The sequence below is a fragment of the Elephantulus edwardii genome, unplaced genomic scaffold, assembly GCF_000299155.1.
Source record: "Elephantulus edwardii isolate Elephantulus edwardi_28Jun2011 unplaced genomic scaffold, EleEdw1.0 scaffold00170, whole genome shotgun sequence".
Classification (NCBI taxonomy): domain Eukaryota; kingdom Metazoa; phylum Chordata; class Mammalia; order Macroscelidea; family Macroscelididae; genus Elephantulus; species Elephantulus edwardii.
In genome coordinates this window covers 4,074,204-4,094,832 of record NW_006399920.1, presented here as the reverse complement: position 1 = coordinate 4,094,832, position 20,629 = coordinate 4,074,204, and the positions used below count along the sequence as shown (strand labels likewise).

The following is a 20,629-nucleotide window of genomic DNA, read 5'->3' as shown; positions in this document are numbered from 1 at the left end:
ATATGCAGAGCAGATCATCCGAGATGCTGGGCTGTACGAGGACGAATGTGGCATCAGGATTGGTGGAAGAATCATAAACAACCTGCATTATGCAGATGACACAACCCTGCTCGCTGAAACTGAGGAGAACTTGAAGCGCTTGCTGTAGAAGGTCAAGGACTGCAGTCTTCAGTATGGATTGAAGCTCAACATCAAGAAAACAGATTTTCACCACTGGGCCGATTGACATTATCAGGATGGATGGTTTACTTGGTTCCACAGTCAACGCTCTTGGTAACAGCAGCCAGGAAATCAGGAGACGAAATGCATTGGGAAAGTCAGCTGTGAGGGACCTCTCAAGAGTACTGAAGTGCAATGACATCAGGCTGGCGACTAAGGTGCACCTGATCCAGGCTATAGTCTTTGCAATTACCTGCTATGCATCAGAGAGTTGGACAGTAAATAGGGATAATAGAAAGAGAATTGATGCCTTTGAGCTGTGGTGCTGGAGAAGAGTGTTGTTGGAGAGAGTCCATACCATGGACTGCTAGGAGGAGAGCTCTGGTGGCCTAGTGATAAGGAGCTGCAACTACAATCCCAGAGGTCCACGGTTCGAATCCACCAGATGCTCTGCCGGGGAAGGAGGGACAATCTCCTCCTGTACCAGTCAGATCTGATTTGACAGTACACGCACATAAAAATAAAAATAAAAAAAAAACAAACCAAAAAAACCATGGACTGCTAGGAGAACAAATAGGTTTGTCCTGGAGAGGGTGAAGCCAGAATGCTCCTTGGAGTCAAGGATTCTGAAGCTTTGGTCATGTTGCAAGGAGGGACTGGTCCTTGGAGAAGGACATCATGTTTGGGAGAGTGGAGGGACGGTGCAGGAGAGGAAACCCTTGATGAGATGGATCGATTCTGTGAGTGGAGTGGTGGGAATGAGTGTGTCTGAGACGGCGAGGTTGGCACAGGGTAGAATGGCATTTAGGACTCTTGTACATAGAGTCACTATGAGTGCAAACTACTTGATGGCACATAACAACAACAACCATGAATGTTGATAGATCTTCCACCAATCCTGACACCACATTTCTCCTCATACAGCCCAGCCTCCCGGATAATCTGTTCTGCATACAGGTTGAAAAGGTATGGAGACGGGACACATCCCTGGTGTACACCCTTCCCAATTCTGAACCATGCAGTGTTTCCTTGCTCTGTTCTAACGACTGCCTCCTGGTCCAAGTATAGGTTTCGCATTAGCATGATCAAGTGTGCTGGGATTCCCTTTCTTCTCAGAGTCGGCCACAGTTTGTTATTATTCACACAGTCAAATGCCTTTGCATAGTCAGTGAAACGCAGACATTCCTCTGATATTCCCTGCTTTCATCCAAGATCCATCTAACATCATCTTCAATGTCCCTAGTACCATAACCCCTTCTAAACCCAGCCTGGACTTCTGGCAGTTCTCTGCTGATGTGCTGTTCCAGTCATTTTTGGATGATCTCCAGTAGAATCTTGCTTGCATTTGAAATCAATGACATTGTTCTGTAGTTTCCAGACTCAGTTGGGTCACCCTTCTTTGGGATGGGAACAAATATAGATTTCTTCCAGTCAGTTGGCCAAGTGGTTGTTCTCCAGCTTTCCTGGCACAACTTGGTGAGCACGTCCAGGGAATCATCTGTCAGTTGGTATACCATCTATTCCTGGGGCCTTATTTTTTTGCTATTTCCTTCAAAGCAACCTGAACTACTTCTTTCATCACCATAGATTCTTGCTCATATGTTGTTTTATGAAATTCTTTTGTGCCTGCCAATTTCTTTCGATACAGTGACTCAGTATATTCTTTCCATCTTCTTTTAATACTTCCTGGATCTTTTAATATTCTTTCTAAAGCATCCTTGATTATCGCAATGCGAGATGACACAACCCTGCTTGCTGAAAATGAAGAGGAACTGAAGCGCTTGCTGCAGAGGGTCAAGGACTGCAGCCTTCAATATGGATTGAGGCTCAATGTCAAGAAGACAAAGATTCTCACCACTGGACCAATTGGCATTATCAGGATGGATGGTGAAGAGATTGAGATTGTTCACAGCTTTAGTTTGCTTGGCCCTACAGTCAACACTCTTGGCAACAGCAGCCAGGAAATTAAAAGACTTATTGCAATGGGAAAGTCTGCTATTAGGGACCTCTCCAAAGTACTGAAGAGCATTGATGTCTCTCTGGAGACTTAGGTGTGTCTGATACAGGCCATGGTCTTTGCAATCACTTGTTATGCATCAGAGAGTTAGACAGCGACTAGGGAGGCTAGAAGGAGAATTGATGCCTTTGAGTTGTGGTGCTGGAGAAGAGTATTGGATGTACCATGGACTGCTAAGAAAACAAACAGGTTCATCCTGAAGAGGGTTAAACCAGGCTTCTCCTTGAAGGCAAGGATTCTGAGGCTTCATGTGACATACTTTGGACATGTTGTAAGGAGGAACTGGTCCTTGGAGAGGGCCATCATGCTTGGAAGGGTGGAGGGACAGCTCAGGAGGGGAAGACCCTCTATGAGGTGGATTGATTACTGGGGTAATCGGGATGGGTGTGTCAGAGGCAGTGCAGTTGGCACAGGATAGAGCAGGGTTTAGGGCTGTTGTACATAGGGTTGCTATGAGTTGCAAGCGACTCGACGGTGCATATCAACAACCATGAGTGTTGATTAAAATGAAATTAAAATGAAATTTTTTACCAATTATGTATACCTTCCTTCTGCCACCCAGCCCTCTCCCATCCACTGTCCCAAGTGAGCCTAGTTGGAGGTCCTTGACCCTGGCTCTGTGCTGAGCAGATCCAATTCAGTTAGGCCTCACATCATTGCTCTCTGGCTTTCTTATACCCCTACTTGCTACTACTGATGCTGCTGTCGCCTTTGGGTCTCCTGACCTAAGGGACATGTTGCATTCCCTGCTGCATCTTTCTTGATGATACTGATATTTCTCCTCTTATCCAGTTTAGGAAATTACTTTCTGTGTGACTCATGGTCTTACAAAAAAATAAAGGATGTACTTAAGCAGTTTAATGAATGGGCAATATACAAAGGTGTGGTCAGAGTTTTAAGGTGGCCTGAAGAGATAATGCAGTAGCATCCCTGTGCCTGTTGGCCTTGGGAGGGGGAGCAGGGATGATAACTTTATTGGAGAGCACATGCCTTGATAAGGAAGTAAACAGCCTACTTACTTTCTTGTCCTCTCCTTTCCTCTGTTATCAGGTAGTGGTCAGAGAGCAAGGGAGCCTGTGGATACACTTGACTTTGCTTCTTGAGTGGAGTAAAGTGGGAGCAGGACAGCAAGATGTACAGCATCCTTTCTGTTTTTATTTTTAGGAATATTTAAACCAGAATGGATGAATTTTTTTCAGCTTTTTTATATCTATTGAAATGATTACTCAGGAATAGACTTGAGGCCTTGAACACTAATGAACTAAGACCAGATGTGCTGCGGGAAGATATAAAAAATATCTTTCATAAAGAATGCAAAAACTCATTACAAAGAAAGAAGAAAAAGAAAAGACTAAAATGGATGTCGGAGGAGACTCTAAATATTGCACTACAGTGCCAAGAAGCCAAAGCAAAGGGATGAAATCAAGAAGTTAAAGAGCTGAATAGAAGATTTCAAAGGGCAGCTTGAGAAGACAAGGCAAAAATATTATAATGAAATGTGTAAGGAGTTGGAGTCAGAAAATCAAAAGGACCGAACTCATTCAGCATTTCTTAAGCTGAAGGAACTAAAGAACAAATTTAATCCTCGATTTGCAATACTGAAAGATGCTATGGGCAGACTATTGAACGATTCAGGAAGCATTAAAAGAAGATGAAAGGAGTATACAGAGTCATTGTACCAAAAAGAACTAACTGGCCCACACAGAAGAATTTCAAGAAACAACATATGATCAAGAGGCAGTGGTGATGAAAGAGGAAATTCAGGATGCTCTGAAGGACTTGGCAAAAAATAAAGCCCCAGTTGATAGAATACCAATGGATGTATTTCAGCAAACAGATGCTGCCGTGATATGGTCACCAAACTGTGCCAAGAAATCTGGAAGACGGTACTGGTTGGAAGAGATACATGTTTATTCCAATTAAAAAAAAAAAAAGATGACTCAATAGAGTGGGAATTATTGAACAATATTACTAATATTTTACACTAGCAAAATCCTGCTGAAGATTATGCAGAAATAGCTGGAACAGTCCATTAACAGAGAAATACCAGAAATACAAGCAGAGTTTAGAAGAGGTCGTGGCACTTGGGACATTATTGCCAATGTCAGATGGCTTTTGGCAGAAAACAGAGTACTAGAAGAATGTCTATCTGTGTTTCATTACTATGCAAAGGCATTTGACTGTGTGGATCATATAAAATTGTGGGTAACCTTAAGGAAAATGGGAATCCGAGAACACTTGATTGTGCTTATGCGAAACCTATACTTGGACCAAGAAGCAGGAACAAAGCAAGGGAACACTGCATGGTTCAGAATCAGGAAAGGAGTGCATTAAGGATGCATCCTGTTCCCATACCTTTTCACTCTGTATGAAGAACAGATCATTTGGGCTTTATGAGGAGGAATGTGGCATCAAGATTGGATATGCAGATGACACAACCTGAAGCGCTTGCTACAGAAAGTCAAGGCCTGTAGTTATCAAAAAGACAAAGTTTATCACCACTGGGCCTATTGGCAGCACCAGATGGATAGATGGAGAAGAGATTGAGGTTGTTAGCAATTAATAGCTTGCTTGACTCCACAACCAACAAACTTCTTAACACCAGCAGTCAGGAAATCAGAAGATGAACTGCATTGGGTAAAATCTGCTGTCAGGGACCTCTCCAGAGTGCTGAAAATCAAGTCAGTCGAGAGGCTAAGGTGCGCCTAATCCAGGCCATGATTTTCACAGTTACTTTATTATGCTTCCGAGAGCTAGACAATGACTAAGGATGACAGAAAAATTGATACTTTCAGAGATGTTAGACATAGGGTCCTATGAGTCACAGGTGACTGGATGCCAACAAACACAGCACTTATATGCACTGGTAAACAACAACAAAAAATGTGTAACAAACTTTGAGAGATTTTCTTGTGCTGTATTGGAACATACGCGTACCTCAGAGTTCTATTACTACCTTTCGTTCCTAATATTGTTTATTTGTTACTTGTCTTTCATCAGCATGGCTTCCAGCCTTCTTGAAGAGTGTGTACGTTAAGGCAGGTGGAGAGATAGGACTGTGAGAAATGCCAACGTTTATTTACGTCTGTTTCAGTATAGCAGGTTTACCCTCAACTATGCTTGTTTGGTCCTTGAGTTCAGAGGCCCTTGAGTTCAGCCTTCACAGAATAAACCTTTGTAAAACCCAAGCTATCCATTTTCATAATCTTGTTTACACTGTTTTGGATCAGTATGTATTTGCCTTTGGGGAGATCAGCTATTCATTTTAAGAAACTATTTGTTGTAATTTATACAACATTTCTAGGTAGATAAGTTTTTAGACAGTTTGCTAGAAATGAAAAGGGAAAAAAACCCCATCATTTTCTTTTCCTTTGAGATTGGTATTTATTAATCATCTTGTGCTGTCTACTCAAAGGGAAGTGATTTGAACCCAACAGCTGCTTTTCAGGAGAACTTGGGGCAGATCTCCTGGGTGATTCAGAGCCTCTGAAAACCCGCTCGCCTACAGGGTCAGCTGTGAGCTATTTCCAACTTGTGGGCACATAAGCACAACAGCAATAATAGATATGTGTGTGTGTGTGTGTGTGTGTGTGTGTGTGTGTGTGTGTGTGTGTGTTTAAGTGTCATGGAGGCAGAGCCAACTCAGCTGTGACCTTCCAGCACTTTTTCAGAGGCTGCAAATTGCACCGAAGTCGATCTTTCTCCCACAGTGCAGCCTGTGGATTTGCACCATTCCCTTTGGGTTGAGAGTGCAACTCCTCTCAAGGAGGCCATCCGAGTTCCCGTTCTCTTGGCAGTTCTGGAGCTATGGTGACCTAGTGGCAAGGTGGGAAGCTGCCAACTCAAAGATGCCAGGTGCTCAGCAGAGAAGGATGGAACTCTGTCTGTGCTATTCTCTAAATCTACTGGAGTGGGTTCCTATTGGAAAGCACAAAACTGTTCTGAGTGGGTCTGCATGTCTTTTCAAATATAAATTCTATTTAGAAGGAAACTTTCTCCAAGGGAAATTTACGTTTGAAAGGACTAGAGCTCATGCTTTCCCACTTAGCCCCCCCTCCCCCCCCTCCCTACTCTAAATAAGCACCTAACCTTTAACACAATCCTTTTATTCCTCTTTTATCTTCTCCACACCTTAAGCATCTCCCATTCATATGCTTATATAGCCTTGCCCTCTGCCTGGGTGTAACCTATAGACTCTGACCCTTTATTAATCATCTTGTTTGTCTGGCTTTTTTCTTCTTGCAGCTTTACTTTTCTTGGAGTCTTTTCAGTTACTAGAGGTAACAGCAACCCAAGTAACCATCTAAGAATCAAAAGCTTCTCATGCCCTTAAAAAAAATTAATAGAAGTTTTATTTAAGCAATAATACAATCATCATTGTCAAACTTAATATGAAATGTTAACTATTCCATCCAGTTTTCTTTTCCGGAAGTTATTTTTTCCTATCTCTGTCTGTTTTTAAACTATAATACCAGAAGAAAAGGAACCCAATGTCAAACACACCTCCCATGAGTGAGGTGTTAGGAGTAGGCTGACATTGTGATAGATATTTGAATGAGTCAAGGCAGGATAGGATCTTTGTGGTTGGGGTTAAACAGGTACTCATGTTTAAGCTTGGATCTTATGGCCAGCCACTTAGTTTGAGCCTGCCAGTCTCTAAAGATATGTTGTATTTGACTAGGTCGAGAGTGGTAGGTAGGGTACCCAGGTGCAATGGCTTTTATTGTGTTAAGGTCTTCGCACAGATTGTAAAGCTAGTGTACTCAAGGAAGGGACCATAGAGCAAGAAAGAAAGCTTAAAGCAGCTTTATTAAGGGAGCTCCTGGGCGAGGTTCCTTGGTCTCCAAGTGGAGAACAAGGAAGTCACACTTAGAGCCTTTTGGGGAGAGTTTTTATAGGAGGGTCTGTATTCCATTGTGGTTTATTGTTCAGGTGGTTGAGGCTGTTCACTCCTTTTGTTGACGTTTCATAGTCTTTGACTTCTTTATTCTCTCCCTTGGCCTTGGTCTGGGCCTAACACTTTGGAAATGACATCTTGACTACCTGTTTTCATATCTTTTTGGTCCTCTTATAAAATCCTATGTCTCCATGAATCTGGATCTGGAAACATTGCAACAAATCCTACCTCTGATAACAAATGGAAAAGGAAATAGTATCGCCTGACATCCTCTAACTTCCCGGAGCATTGTTGTTAGGTGCCATCAAGTTGGTATGACTCATAGTGATCCTGTGAACAACAGATATGAATCCCCTCTTCTCATCCTGTCCATCCCTGACACACTTGGGCCCCTTGGCTGCAGTCACTATCAGTCCATCTTCGTGATGGTCTTCCTCTCCTTTGCTAACCTTTCCAAGCATGATGCTCCTTTCTAAGGAAGATCCGAGCAACATGCCCTGAGTATGTGAGATGAAGCTTCACCACTATCTTTGTCTCAGAAGAGCACTCTGGTTTCACCTCTTCCAAGATTTATCTGTTCGTTGTTTTGGTAGCCCGTGGAATATTCAGTATTCTCCAACACCACAACTTCATGGAGTTACTTTATGGAGGAATTCACAGTTCAAAGCTGATTATTCTTGTTTCTGTCCCCTCCCCCCACAATCTTTTTTATCAGTGTTAACATCACCATCTCTCCCACAACACACACATGCTGCTGCTGTGTTGAGTTTGGTAGTTTCTGGTGATAACCACATGTTGATGATGTTGTGTGCCCTCAAGTCAGAACTGACTATGGCTGACCTTCCAGCTGGTTTTCAGAGGCTGTAAATAAATTGCACAGGAGGATATTTGCCCATTCTTCTCTCATGGATAACTACATCACTTAAGTGCCCCCAAAGCATTCATTCGAGCAGCAAGTTTAGGCCCTAGGCATTTGGCTCCTTGACAAGTGTCTGAAGGCACCTACTCTGCCTGTGAGCCTCCTTCCCGGCCACTTTGCTTTCTTTCTCTGTAAGCCCACAACTCTGTCTCAAGGCACATTCCTGGTTCTGCTGTCTCTATTGCCACCATTTTCCTGCTCTCCCTGCCTTCTGGGTCAGAGAGGGTTTTAGTACAGGGATCTTGGGTCTACTACATGTGTTCACACTTCTGTCTCCTTTCTTGATGGCAGTGAAATCTTTCTGCCTCTGGGTTAGCCGATCTGGGCTGTTAAAATGGAACCATCCCCATGTTTGTGTTTTATGCATCTTAGTGTCATGATCTAACAATAGCAGTATTCCTAAGGATTATGTGTAAAGGCTTTTGATTGTGTGTATCATAACAAATTATCACTTACATTGAGGAGAATGGGAATCCCAGAACACTTAACTGTGCTCACACTAAACCTATACTAAGAACAAGAACAGACAAGGGAATGCTTTGCATGGTTTAAAAATCAGGAATGTTGTGTATCAGGGCTTTATCCTTTCTCTGTTTGGTCTGTATATAGAAGAAATCATTCAAGAAACTAGGCTATATAAAGAAAGACCTTTATAATAGAGCATGGCTTTTTAGCAAGGAGCCCTTTTGCTGAAAATCTTAGCAAAGAAGAGGAAATTGTAGCACTGATGATAGAGAGGCAAAAAACATTTATTCCCTCTATTTTTGCCACCTGTATATTTTCGTTGATGAGGTTAAGGCTTCTGTTCAAAATTTTCTCTCACTTTATAATTGAGGTTTTTTTTTTAAGTTAACTACTTTGCAAAAATCTTTAATTTTAGCAAAGTCAAAATTAACATTTTTTTCCTTACACATGTATTTAGATATTTTAACTAAAAAGTTGTTGCTAAATCCCATTTTCTCCAATGATATCTTCTAGAAGTTATATGTTGCTGTTGTTTTTTATTGCGTCGAGTTGAGCATGACTCATAGTGACGCTATGAGCAAAATACCTGAAGCCTTTTTAGATAACTGTTGTTGTTTCTCAAAGTTCATAGCTTCCAGAGGCATGTGTAGTTGTGTATTTTATATACTGACCTGTCTTTGATTGGGTTGGGTCCCGCCCCAGATATGTGCCAACCTGACTAAATTTTGCACACGATTTGAATCCAGCAGTTGCTCCACGGGAGAAGTATGGGCAGTCTCCTCTCTTGTGATTGTTGTTGTTGGTAGGTGCTGGCGAGTCGAGTAAGACTCACAGCAACTCAATGAAAAGCAGATTTGAACCCTTTTCTAGGCTGTGCCATTCTCACACTTCCAGACACACAAGAGCCCATTGAGGCAGTCACCATGTCAATGCACATGGTTGAGGGTCTTCCTCTTCTTTGCCAACCCTCCACCCTTCCCAGCATCATGTCCCTCTCCAAAGAATAGCCCCTCCTAGCAACATGCCCAAAGTATGTGAGACGAAGCCTCATCCATCATTCTTGCCTCCAAAGAAAACTCCAACTGCACTCTTTCAAAGGCATATTTGTTTGTTCTTTTGGCCGTTCATGGGATGTTCAGTGCTCTTCTCCAGCACCACAGCTCAAAGGTGTTATTTCTTCTTCCATCACAACAAGGCTGTCAAGTAATGATATAATCTGACAATTGTAATGATATAATAATCTTCCATAAAGTGCCCTGATGGCATTGCTATTGTGTACGTTGTGTCAGAACCAACCCATAGCTGACCCTCTAGTGGATATTCAGAGGCAATTAACTACATAAAAGGAAATTGCCTGTCTTTCTCCTGCGGAGCCGCTGATGGAGTTGAACTGCTTGTTTTAGAGGGGATTGCAGTGGAGTTACCACTAGGCCACTAGCATTATTTGGGTACGGGGAACAATCTCTGGAGAAAAACATATCATGGTTGGTAAAGTAGAGGATAAGCAAAAGAGGAAGCCCTTCGATGAGATAGGTGTACACAGTGGCTACAGCAAAGAACGTGAGCACAGGAGAGGTTGTGAAGATGGTGCGTGACCAAGCCAGGCACTGAGAGAACCAGCTGAACAACAGCATAAACTGTGAGGGAATAGATTTGTTAAAAGCCACACACTGGGTTTCTGGCAGCACTGAAAAACTAAGCCAAGGTCTGTGGTCTATTTTAGCTCATTTTTATCAAAGCCATAAGCTCCGTGTCTATGTTCATGTTTTAATAGGTAAATGTCTCTTTGTTTCTGCACCTTTTATTGTAAAGACTGTCCTTTTCCAATTAATTGCCTTTAATCCTTTGTCAAAGATTCCTTTATTCCTGACCAACATGGGAGTTTGGGTGCCAACTCCTATATACTTGGAAATCTGCATTTTTACGGTTGACTGTTAAATAACTCAGCCTTGAACTGTGCAAGGCCTCTCTTTATGTGAGAGTTTTTGTTTTTCTATAACTATTGGGGTGAGTTCCAGTGTTGTGTGTGTTGCTTAAAAGTCTCTATGATCAGCAAAAATATCACTAAAGAAAGGGTATATACCTTCTCACTGGAGACTCACATAAATCTTTTTTGCTTATACTTCCATTGAAACTTCCATCTAGATAAATTATGATTCAACATATTTGACAGTCTAGCAGGGCAGTTACAAATATGAGAAGCTAACTTGCATTTTTATTGTATTTCTGTTTGTTTCAGGTTTATGCTGCTGATTGTAGTGACAGTGTTCTTTTAGAGCTACGAAAATATTTGCCAAGATATTACGGCGTCTGGTCACCACCCACTGCACCAAATGGTAATCTTTCCTTAGATACTTGTTTTTGACCTTCGTTCATAAGAGTGATTATATAAGTTGTTGTTATGTGCTGTCAAGTCATCTGCAACTTAAAGCAATCCTATGTACACCAGTCCTAAACCTTGTTCTGTCCTGTGCCAACTTCATTATCTCTGACACACCTACCCCCAGTACCCCAGTCACTGAATTAATTCTTCTCATTGAGGGTCTTCCTCTCTTGTGCTGTCTCTCCACCTTCCCTAGTTTGATGTTCCTTTCCAAGGACTGGTCCCTCCTTGCAACATGTTCGAAGTATGTCAGACAAAGCTTCAGAACCCTTGCCTCCAAGGAATAGCCTGGTTTCACCTTCTCTAGGATGAACCTATTTGTTCTTCTAGCATAACACAGTATATTCATTTTTTTTTTTGCCAGCAACACAGCTCAAATATACCAGTTCTCCTATCATCTCTGGTCATTGTCTAGCTTTCTGATACATAACAAGTAATTGCGAAGACTATGGCCTGAATCAGGCACAACTTAGTCTCCAAACATTATTCCTCTTCAGTGCTCTGGAGAGGTCCCTGTCAGCAGATTTTCCAATGAAATTTGTATTTTAATTTCCTGGCTGGTGGTACCAAGAGTGTTGATTATGGAACCAAGCAAATTGAAGCTGTTAACAATTTTATGAGACTTTATGTAAATTCAGTCCTAGCATCATAAAAAAATACCATATATGGGATATTATCTCTCTCTAAATCTTCTCTATTTGATTCAATAAAACTTTTGCTTTTCATAATAATTTTCTTAGATGTACAAGTCAATGGTCAATATGTTGTAGTTGATTGAAATAACAGGTATTAGTAATTAATTTACAAATGTTTTCTTTCTAGACGTATGATACGGTATCTTTTCCCACTTTGAGTAGGGGGGAAAATCTATAGAAAAATTTTTTCTGTATGTCTTCCTTTCCTTTTGACTCCCTCTTCTATGTTTAAATTGTAGTCTTTGGAAAATCACTTAAGTTTAATTGCTAGGGGCAAAATGATATATGTAAAGACACAATCATTCTTTCTCTTTGACTTGTGAACACTTAAAATAGTATATGTCACCTGAAGGTCTTTGTCAGGACAGACAGATTTTAATTAAACAACCAGGTTTATTTACTATGTAACCTCTCAAATTTGAAGAGCTTAAGAATGACTTACTGGCTTATTATGGATGTCTGGTTGTCCAGTTGGTAAGGAGTTGTGCTGCCAGCCCAAAAACACATGGCTTGAATTCAGCAGCTGCTCCACAGGAGAAGGATGGGCAATCTTCTGCCATGTAATTTATAGCCTCTGGAGGGTTGGGCTATGAGTAAATTCCAACTCAACAGTACAGTTGCTCCTTGGAGGCAAGGATTCTGGGGCTTCACCTGACATACTTTGGACATGTTGTAAGGAGAGACAGGTCTTTAGAGAGGGACATCATGCTGGGTAGAGTAGAGGGACAGCGCAGGAGGGGAAGACCCTCTATGAGGTGGATTGATTCAGTGACTGGGGTAATCGGGATGGGTGTGTCAGAGGCAATGAGATTGGCACAGGATAGAGCAGGGTTTAGGGCTGTTGTACATAGGGTCGCTATGAGTCGCAAACGACTTGACTGTACATAACAACAACAACAAACAGTACAGTAGCATCAACAACAACATAAGCCTATTAAAATGAAAAAAAGTCTTACTCAATTCCTAAACAGTCTGATTATGCAAGGCGTCAGCACGCTGTTCATGAAAAGCAGCATGCTTTTTTCAGCATAGTCTTTGAAATGTCAAGATCTTGGAGAATAAGACTCCAATTAAGAGCTTGCTCCTTTCTTTTCAGTCTTTTCTTGCTTCTGCTCCTTGACTATTTAGCCCAGGAAATTTTGATATCTTCCTGTGAATTTCCTTAGTTGTTTTTATGTGCCATTGAGTTGACGACAACTCACAGTGACCCTAAGAACAACAGCTTTGAACCTTGCTCTATCCTGAGCCATCTTTCTTGTCTCTGATGCCTTTTAGTTATGGTGTTAGGGAATAGTACTGAACAAACCATGAACTGCCAAGAGAATAATCAGGCCTTTCTCGGAGAGGGTAAAACCAGGTTGTTTTTGGAGGTAAGGATTTTCAAAATCTTACCTCACATGCTTTGACTATGTTGCCGGGAGGGACCAGTTTGTGGAGAAGGACATAATGCAGGATAGAAGATCAGCACAGGAGAGGAAGATTCTGGACGAGATGAATTGACACAGTGACTGGCAGTGGGGTCAGGTATTATGAGAAGCATGTATCATTATGATAGATGATGAAGAGATTGAGATTGTTAATAGCTTTAGTTTTCTAGGTTCTACAATCAGCACTCTTGACAATAACAGCCAGGAAATTAAAAGACGAATTTCATTGGGAAACTCTGCTGTAAGAGACCTCTTGTGAGTACTGAAGAGCAATGATGTCAGTCTGGAGACTAAGGTGCACCTGATACAGGCCAAGGTCTTTGCAATCATTTGCTGTGCATCAGAGAGCTGGACAATGACTAGGGATGATAGAAGGAGAATTGATGCCTTTGAGCTGTGTTGTTGGAGAAAAGGACAAACAGGTTCGTCCTGGAGAGGGTGAAGCCAGGCTATTCCGGGGAGGCAAGGTTTCTGAAGCTTTGTCTGACATACTTTGGACGTGTTGCAAGGAGCAACCAGTCCTTGGAGAGGGACGTCAGGCTTGGGAGAGTGGAGGCACAGCGCAAGAGAGGAAGACCCTCTTTGAGGTCGATTGATTCAGTGACTGGGGTAATGGCGGTAGGTGTGTTGGAGACAGTGAGATTGGCACAGGATAGAGCACGGTTTAGGGCTGTTGTACATAGGGTCACTATGAGTTGCAGGCGACTCAAGGACACATTACAACAACAACAACATGCTGCAAGTGACAATGGGGAAGCTATGAAACCTGACAAAGGATCCGCTACATTCACAGAAATGACCTGAAAATCAACCTTCTGCTGCAGAAGAACCTGGCTGATCCACAGAAGGGCTGCTGACGCAGTTTGTGTCTCCACTTGTTTTCTTTCTTGAATCTATATTCTCATATCTTTGTCTATAGTGAACTCAATCACATGTTATGTGAGAAAGCCTGCATATACGGAGATAAAAATAGTATAAAACTCAGTGCCATTAATTACATTTATGATGTTGTCCATTCACCCTCAGTATTTCCAAAGCCTCTTTGAAATCCCAGAGAGAAACTCTCTTTAGAAACTATGGTCCTGGGTATCGTTAACACACTATTGCCCCATCTCTCAACCCTTGACAACCTTCAATGTACTTACCTCTATGAATTTGACTGTTAGAGATTTCGTAACATTAAACCATACAATACTTTTCTGCTTGTGCCTGGCATATTTTACTTTAGTGTAATATTTTCATCCATAATGTTTCATGCATCAGTGCTTCAATCCTTTTTAGGGTAAATAACAATTTCCATTGTATGTGTATATCATGCTTCCTCTGTGCATTCATCTGTTTTGGGCACCTACTTCAATTTCCACATTGAGCATATGTAAATAATGCCTCTAAAAACTTTGTATTGGTGTCGTTTTGAGTCTCTGTTCTTTAGGGTATATACCTAGGAATGAAATTATTGAGTTGTATGATGTCCTTTTCTGTTTAACTCTGAAGAACAACCAAACATTTCCATAGCACCTGCTCCATTTTATATTCCCACTACCAGTAGATAAGGATTATAATTTTTCCACAGCTTCACCAATGTTTACTATTTTCCAGTTTACTAACAATAGTTAACCCTAGTGACTGTAAAGTTCTTAAAAAAAAAACAACAAAACAAACAAACCCAAAAACCAAATATAATGCTTAAGGCAAAGTTTTTAACTATTCTTTGGTTTTATGAAGACTTCAAATGGGTTATAATTAGAGTTTTAAAGATTACCGTGTAAAGATTACAGTTTGAAGGGTTCGCCTAGCCTCCATGACTCTAAGTCTGGATTCCATGAGAATTTGCAATATTTTGTTGTGTATTACCTTACTTTGACCAATATTCTTCCATAGAATACTTGATCAGAATGTTCTGTAATGGTAGCAGATATCATGGAGTTCAGATTTCATGACAAAGGTGACAGCTGTTCATGGAGATAATTAGCCACATACTCCATCTCCTCATTTCATTCCTAACTCTTCCTCCTCTGTTACTTCAGGCAGATAGAGACCAATTATTGTGCCACGTTTGTTGTTGTGTGCCATGGAGTTGGAACTGACTCATAGCTGACCCTCCAGTGGGTTTTCAGAGACTGTAGATCACATAGGAGGATATTGCCTTGTTCCCTACTCTGTTGGATTCGAACTGCTTACCATTTATAAAGTTGGCAGCACAACTTCTTACCTCTTGGCCACTGGAGTTTCCTTTGTACTCTATTGTTGTTGCTAGATGCTGTCAAGATGAGTGAGTATGCTTAATAGTGACCCTGTGAACGGTTGACCTGAATTCTGTCCTATCCTATGCCATCTTCATCATCTCTGCCACACTAGAGCCCATTGCTGAAGTCACTGTCAGTCCATCTCATTGGAGATCTTCCTCTCTGTCGCTGACCTTCCGTCTTTCAAAGCATGTTGTCCCTTCCCAAGGAATAGCCTCGCCTAGCAACATTTATGAATGATGAAGCTTTGCCATCCTTGCCTTCAAGGACCACTCTGGCTGCACTTTTTTTTAATATTTTTAAATTATTGTTATTAATTTTAATGAAAATTTACAGAGACTTTGGATTTCCATTCATTCGTTCATTTGTTGAACTTCTCTCCCTGCCCAACCTCCCTCCCCCCGCCCCAGTTTGCTCTTCTCTTTGAAAAGTGAAATTCGTTCATTGTTATACAGTCCCTCCCCTCAAGTCCACTCCACTATGCTGCCTTCATTTTGCAAAGTAAAAGAAAAATTCTTTCATTGTTATACAATCCCTACCCCCAAGTCTACTGCACTGTGCAGCCTTTGTTGTGGACTCCTTTCATCACAATAATACCTAATTTAAGAAGACATATTGTTCTTTTGAATGAAGAAAAAAATTTAAAAAAGATGTTAAAATACTTTATTAAGAAATCTTAATTATAGATGACACAATTTTATTCAAAAGAGGAATATATTTTGGAGCAACTTTTGAATTAGTTTCAATAACTTTTTAAATACTGATTTATTTACGTAGTTTGAATATATTGTTTTTCATAAAATACCCTTCCCATTTCCTTCACCTCTCCCACCCATTGATTTGTAGAACCCTATGATTAACATCCTGCCCATCCTTACCCCTCTGCTTCCACCCTCACCGCCACCTTGGGTCCTCACACTCATTCTACAATAATAGTTTAATACAGTATTTGTCCTTGTGGGACTGATTTAGTTCACTCAGTGTAATGTTATCCATTTCCTCCCAAGTTAGCTAATAGTTTACAAAGTTATTGCTCCTGTGTGTAGCATTGTATTCCATTGTATTGTATGAGTGAACCACAACTTTTCAATCCATTCTTTTGTGGCTGGACATCTGGGCTATTTCCATGTCCTTCCAATTGTGAATAATGCTGCTGTGAACATTGGTGTACAAGTCTCTGTTTGAGCCTCAGTTCTCATTTTCTTGGGGTATATTCCAAACAGTGGAATAGCTGTGTCATAGTTTCAAGAACTCTTAAATGTCTTTCTTTGTAGGTGCTTCGTACTTTTTTATTGTTGAATGTTACTTAATCCATTTCTGCAGGAGTTCCTTTGCCATATTTAGAATTGGAAATTTTTTTGTCTCTCTTTCAAGTTGGATTTAGAAAAAATGTAGAGTTATAAACGTTATTGTTTTAGTATTTTCTTTTCCTCTGGTTATTTTAGAGCTAAAATATTAACTAAGACTTTTCTTTAATAATAGATTTATACCTAAAACTGGAAGATGTGACCCATAAATTTAATAAACCCTGTATAATGGATGTGAAAATAGGGCGAAAAAGCTATGATCCTTTTGCTTCGTCAGAGAAGATTAAACAACAGATCAGCAAGTATCCACTGATGGAAGAGATTGGGTTCTTGGTGCTCGGCATGAGGGTAAGAGTAATTGTTAACTTACACATTTCTCTTTACTTGGTCTTCCCTTAAGTATTATATATTATAATTATCATATGTTGTTGTTATGGTTGTTATGTGCCGTCGAGTCGTTTGCGACTCATAGCGACCCTATGTTCAACAGACCTAAACCGTGCTCTATCCCGTGCCAATCGCACTGTCTCTGACACACCCATCCCGATTACCCCAGTCACTGAATCAATCCACCTCATAGAGGGCCTTCCCCTCCTGCGTTGTCCCTCCACCTTACCAAGCATGGTGGCCCTTTCCAAGGACCGGTCCCTCCTTACAGCATGACCAAAGTATGTCAGACGAAGCCCCAGAATCCTTGCTTACAAGCACAAGCCCGGTTTAACCCTCTTTAGGATGAATCTGTTTGTTTTCTTGGCAGTTCATGGTACATTCAATACTCTTCTCCAGCACCACAGCTCAAAGGCATCAATTATCCTTCTGTCCTCCATAGTCATTGTCCCACTCTCTGATGCATAACAAGTGATTACAAAGACCATGGCCTGTATCAGACGCACCTTAGTCTCCAGAGAGACACCATTGCTCTTAGTACTTTGGAGAGGTCCCTAACAGCAGACTTTCCCATCTCAGTACGTCTTTTAATTTCCTGGCTGCTGGTGCCAAGAGTGTTGACTGTGGAGCCAAGCAGACTAAAGTTGATAACAATCTCAGTCTCTTCACCATCCATCCTGATGCTGCCAATTGGTCCAGTGGTGAGAATCTTTGTCTTCTTGACACTGAGCCTCAATCCATATTGGAGGCTGCCATCCTTGACCCTCTGCAGCAAGTGCTTCAGGTCCTAATCAGTTTCAGCAAGCAGGTTTGTGTCATCTGCATAACACAGATTGTTGATAGATCTTCCAACCATCCTGAGAAGATAAGTATTATGAAATTAGTCTGACTATAATTTTTGAGGATGTAAATACAGAGATTTTTGTTTCCTGTGTTTGCTGTGGAGTCAGAACTGACTCATAGTTGACTGTCCAGCAGTTTTCAGGGGCTGTAGATCACATAGTCTTCAATATGGTTTGAAGCTTAACATCAAGAAGACAAAGATTCTCACCACTGAGCCACTTGGCAGAACCATGATGGATAGAGAAGAGACTGAGATTGTTAACAATTATAGCTTGTTCAGCTCCACAATCAACACTCTTGACACCAGCAGTCAGGAAATCAAAATGAATTGCATTGGGAGAATCTGCTGCCAAGGACCTCTCCATAGTGCTGAAGAGCAACATTGTCAGTCCAGAGACAAAAGTGCGCCTAATCTAGGCCATGGGCTTCACAACTACCTGTTATGCTTCAGAGTGTTGGACAGTGACTAAGGATGACAGACAAAGAATCAATACCTTTGAATTGTGGTGCTGGATAAGAGTCTTGAACATACCATGGACTGCCAAGAAAACAAATCAATCTGTCATGGAGAGAGTGAAACCAAGTTTTCTTTGGAGGCTAGAATTTTGAACTCTTTCTCACATACTTTGGCCACGTGGCCAGAAGAGACTGGTCCTGCTTGGAAGGGTAGAGGGACAGAGCAGGAGAGGAAGACCCAGGATGAGATGGATTGACAGTGACTGGGGCAGTGGGTCTTGGTGGGTCGGAGTTAGTGAGACTGGCTCAGGACAGGGCAGGGTTCAGAGCTGCTGTATATAAGGTTGTGGGTCACAGGTGACTTGGCACATAATGGCAGGGCAATGGGAGTAGGTATGTCCGAGTCAGTGAGACTGGCTCAGGACAAGGCAGGCTTCAGAGTTATAACAATAACAACATGAAGTACATCTTTGAAGATGTCTTCATTTAGATCTTGCTTCATTTAGCTTGTTTCTGTTTTTTTATTTCCTGTTTTGTTAGTGTCATAGTTGTAAATGGAGAATTTTTCATCTCCCTTTACATTTTCTGTCTATTTATAATCAAAACTTATTTTTTAGTTATTATACTCAGGAGTCATTTAAAATTCTTGTTTATATTAGTTCAGATGTTTTCTAGTATATAATCATTATCTACAAGTACTGATTTTATCTCCAATTATCGAAATGATATCTGCTTTTCTTGTATATTTGTATTTTTCTAGTAATTCTTGAAACATATTAGATAATAAGGATGATAAAAGACATTCTAGTGGATTATTTCTTCTGGAATTTTGTATTTCAGGAGAGCTTTTTTATTTTCCCAATAAACTTGAAGATGACTTTGATAGATTGCTTATTTTGTCAGACTGGACATACCCATCTTTTCTTCAAAAGAGTCTTCATTAATAGTGGATTTTAAATTTGTCAGATTCCTTTTCATCATCTATTATATGACTGTATGAGTTGGTTTCCCTCCCTTTTTAGATCTGTTAGAATGAATTAGATAAGATTTTCTCATCTTTTTTCTTTTAAATTATTAATTTCAATGAAAATTTACAGAGACTTTGGATTTCCATTTATTCATTGTTGCACTTTTCTCCCCTCCTAACCCTCCCCCCAGATTTTCTCATCTTAAACCACCTTTGCATTTCTAGAGTAAAGCCTGTTTGTTCAGATGTGTTCGTTTTTTAATATTCAGTGCTGTTTGGGTTCCCTCTCCCCCACAGGTTTATCATGTGCATTCTGATAGCTATGAGACACAAAACCAGCATTATGGAAGAAGCTTAACAAAAGAAACTATAAAAGATGGTAAGGATTAAGAAACATGTTTCATTGCTTTGATTTTTAAACATTATCTAAATTTAAAAGTATTTTAATTCTTTAATTCATTTATAGTTAAAAAGCTTTCTTTTTCTTTTAATGGACTTTAGGCTCACAAAATAATCATCATCCTTGGTTCATAGTATCTCAAAATATCTCATTCATGAATCCACAAATGGCCAACTTTTAATTTTTTGAGACCTCATTGCCATTGTGTTTAACCGGTTATAGCTGACCTTCTAGTAGGTTTTCAGAGACTATAAATCGAGGAGCAGCTGGTGGATTGAACAGGTCACCTTTGGGTTGGCAGTGCAGCCTCCTACTGACGAGGCCACCAGAGCTCATGAATTTTTTCCATTATTGTATTTTTAAATATATAACATTTGTGAACCATCCATCTAGCCCAAGTACTAGAGCTTGTCTTAAAAGAGTTTTTTCAAGTAAAGACTGGATCAGAGCATACTAAGTCTTATTGTTACGTAAGAAAATTGAAGAAATTTATAGTAGTATAAATATGTATTTTACTGAAATTTCCCATTTCTAGTTGAGCTGTATCTTTTAAATTTAGAGCATTCATTATGAAAAATCATGAGGCATTAATATAAAGTCTGTTAACATGTACATTTCTAATGTATATGTAGTCAAGATATAAAAATAAATATCTTTTAAAAAGAAATTTCCTAGAAATATATTTTATTAGAAATTTTTTTAAATTTTACTAGAAATTTAATCTTAAGTCTAGTCTACCTTAGATGGAAAAGAACTTATACAGAGTGATTGATTTTTGTTTTACTTACAGAAAACAAATACCCACAGTTGTGATCCTTGTTGACCCCTCCTTGTGACACATCCTACCAGGTGTTACAGAATAAAAATTCTCCCCAGGATTTTCTTGCCTGTAATCTTTACAGAAACAGTTCTCTAGGCTTTTCTTCTGCTGATGCCTTGGCTTTGTTTAAACTGCTAGCTTTTTATATAGTAGCCAATTTTAAACCACATACACCACTTCCTTCACAGTTAACAAGTTGCAAGATAATATTCAGTTTGGCTCTTTATTAAAATATTTCCCC

General features: G+C 40.4%; 1 protein-coding gene across 1 annotated transcript in view; it reads left to right on the top strand.

The window, feature by feature from the left end:
- IPMK (inositol polyphosphate multikinase) overlaps positions 1-20,629 on the top strand; it is a 71,958-nt gene that overhangs the window by 47,931 nt on the left and 3,398 nt on the right. Inside the window, 3 exon segments of the mRNA XM_006903696.1 lie at positions 10,697-10,793; positions 16,691-16,863; positions 19,466-19,547. Of these exon segments, the coding sequence (XP_006903758.1) occupies positions 10,697-10,793; positions 16,691-16,863; positions 19,466-19,547 (352 nt within the window).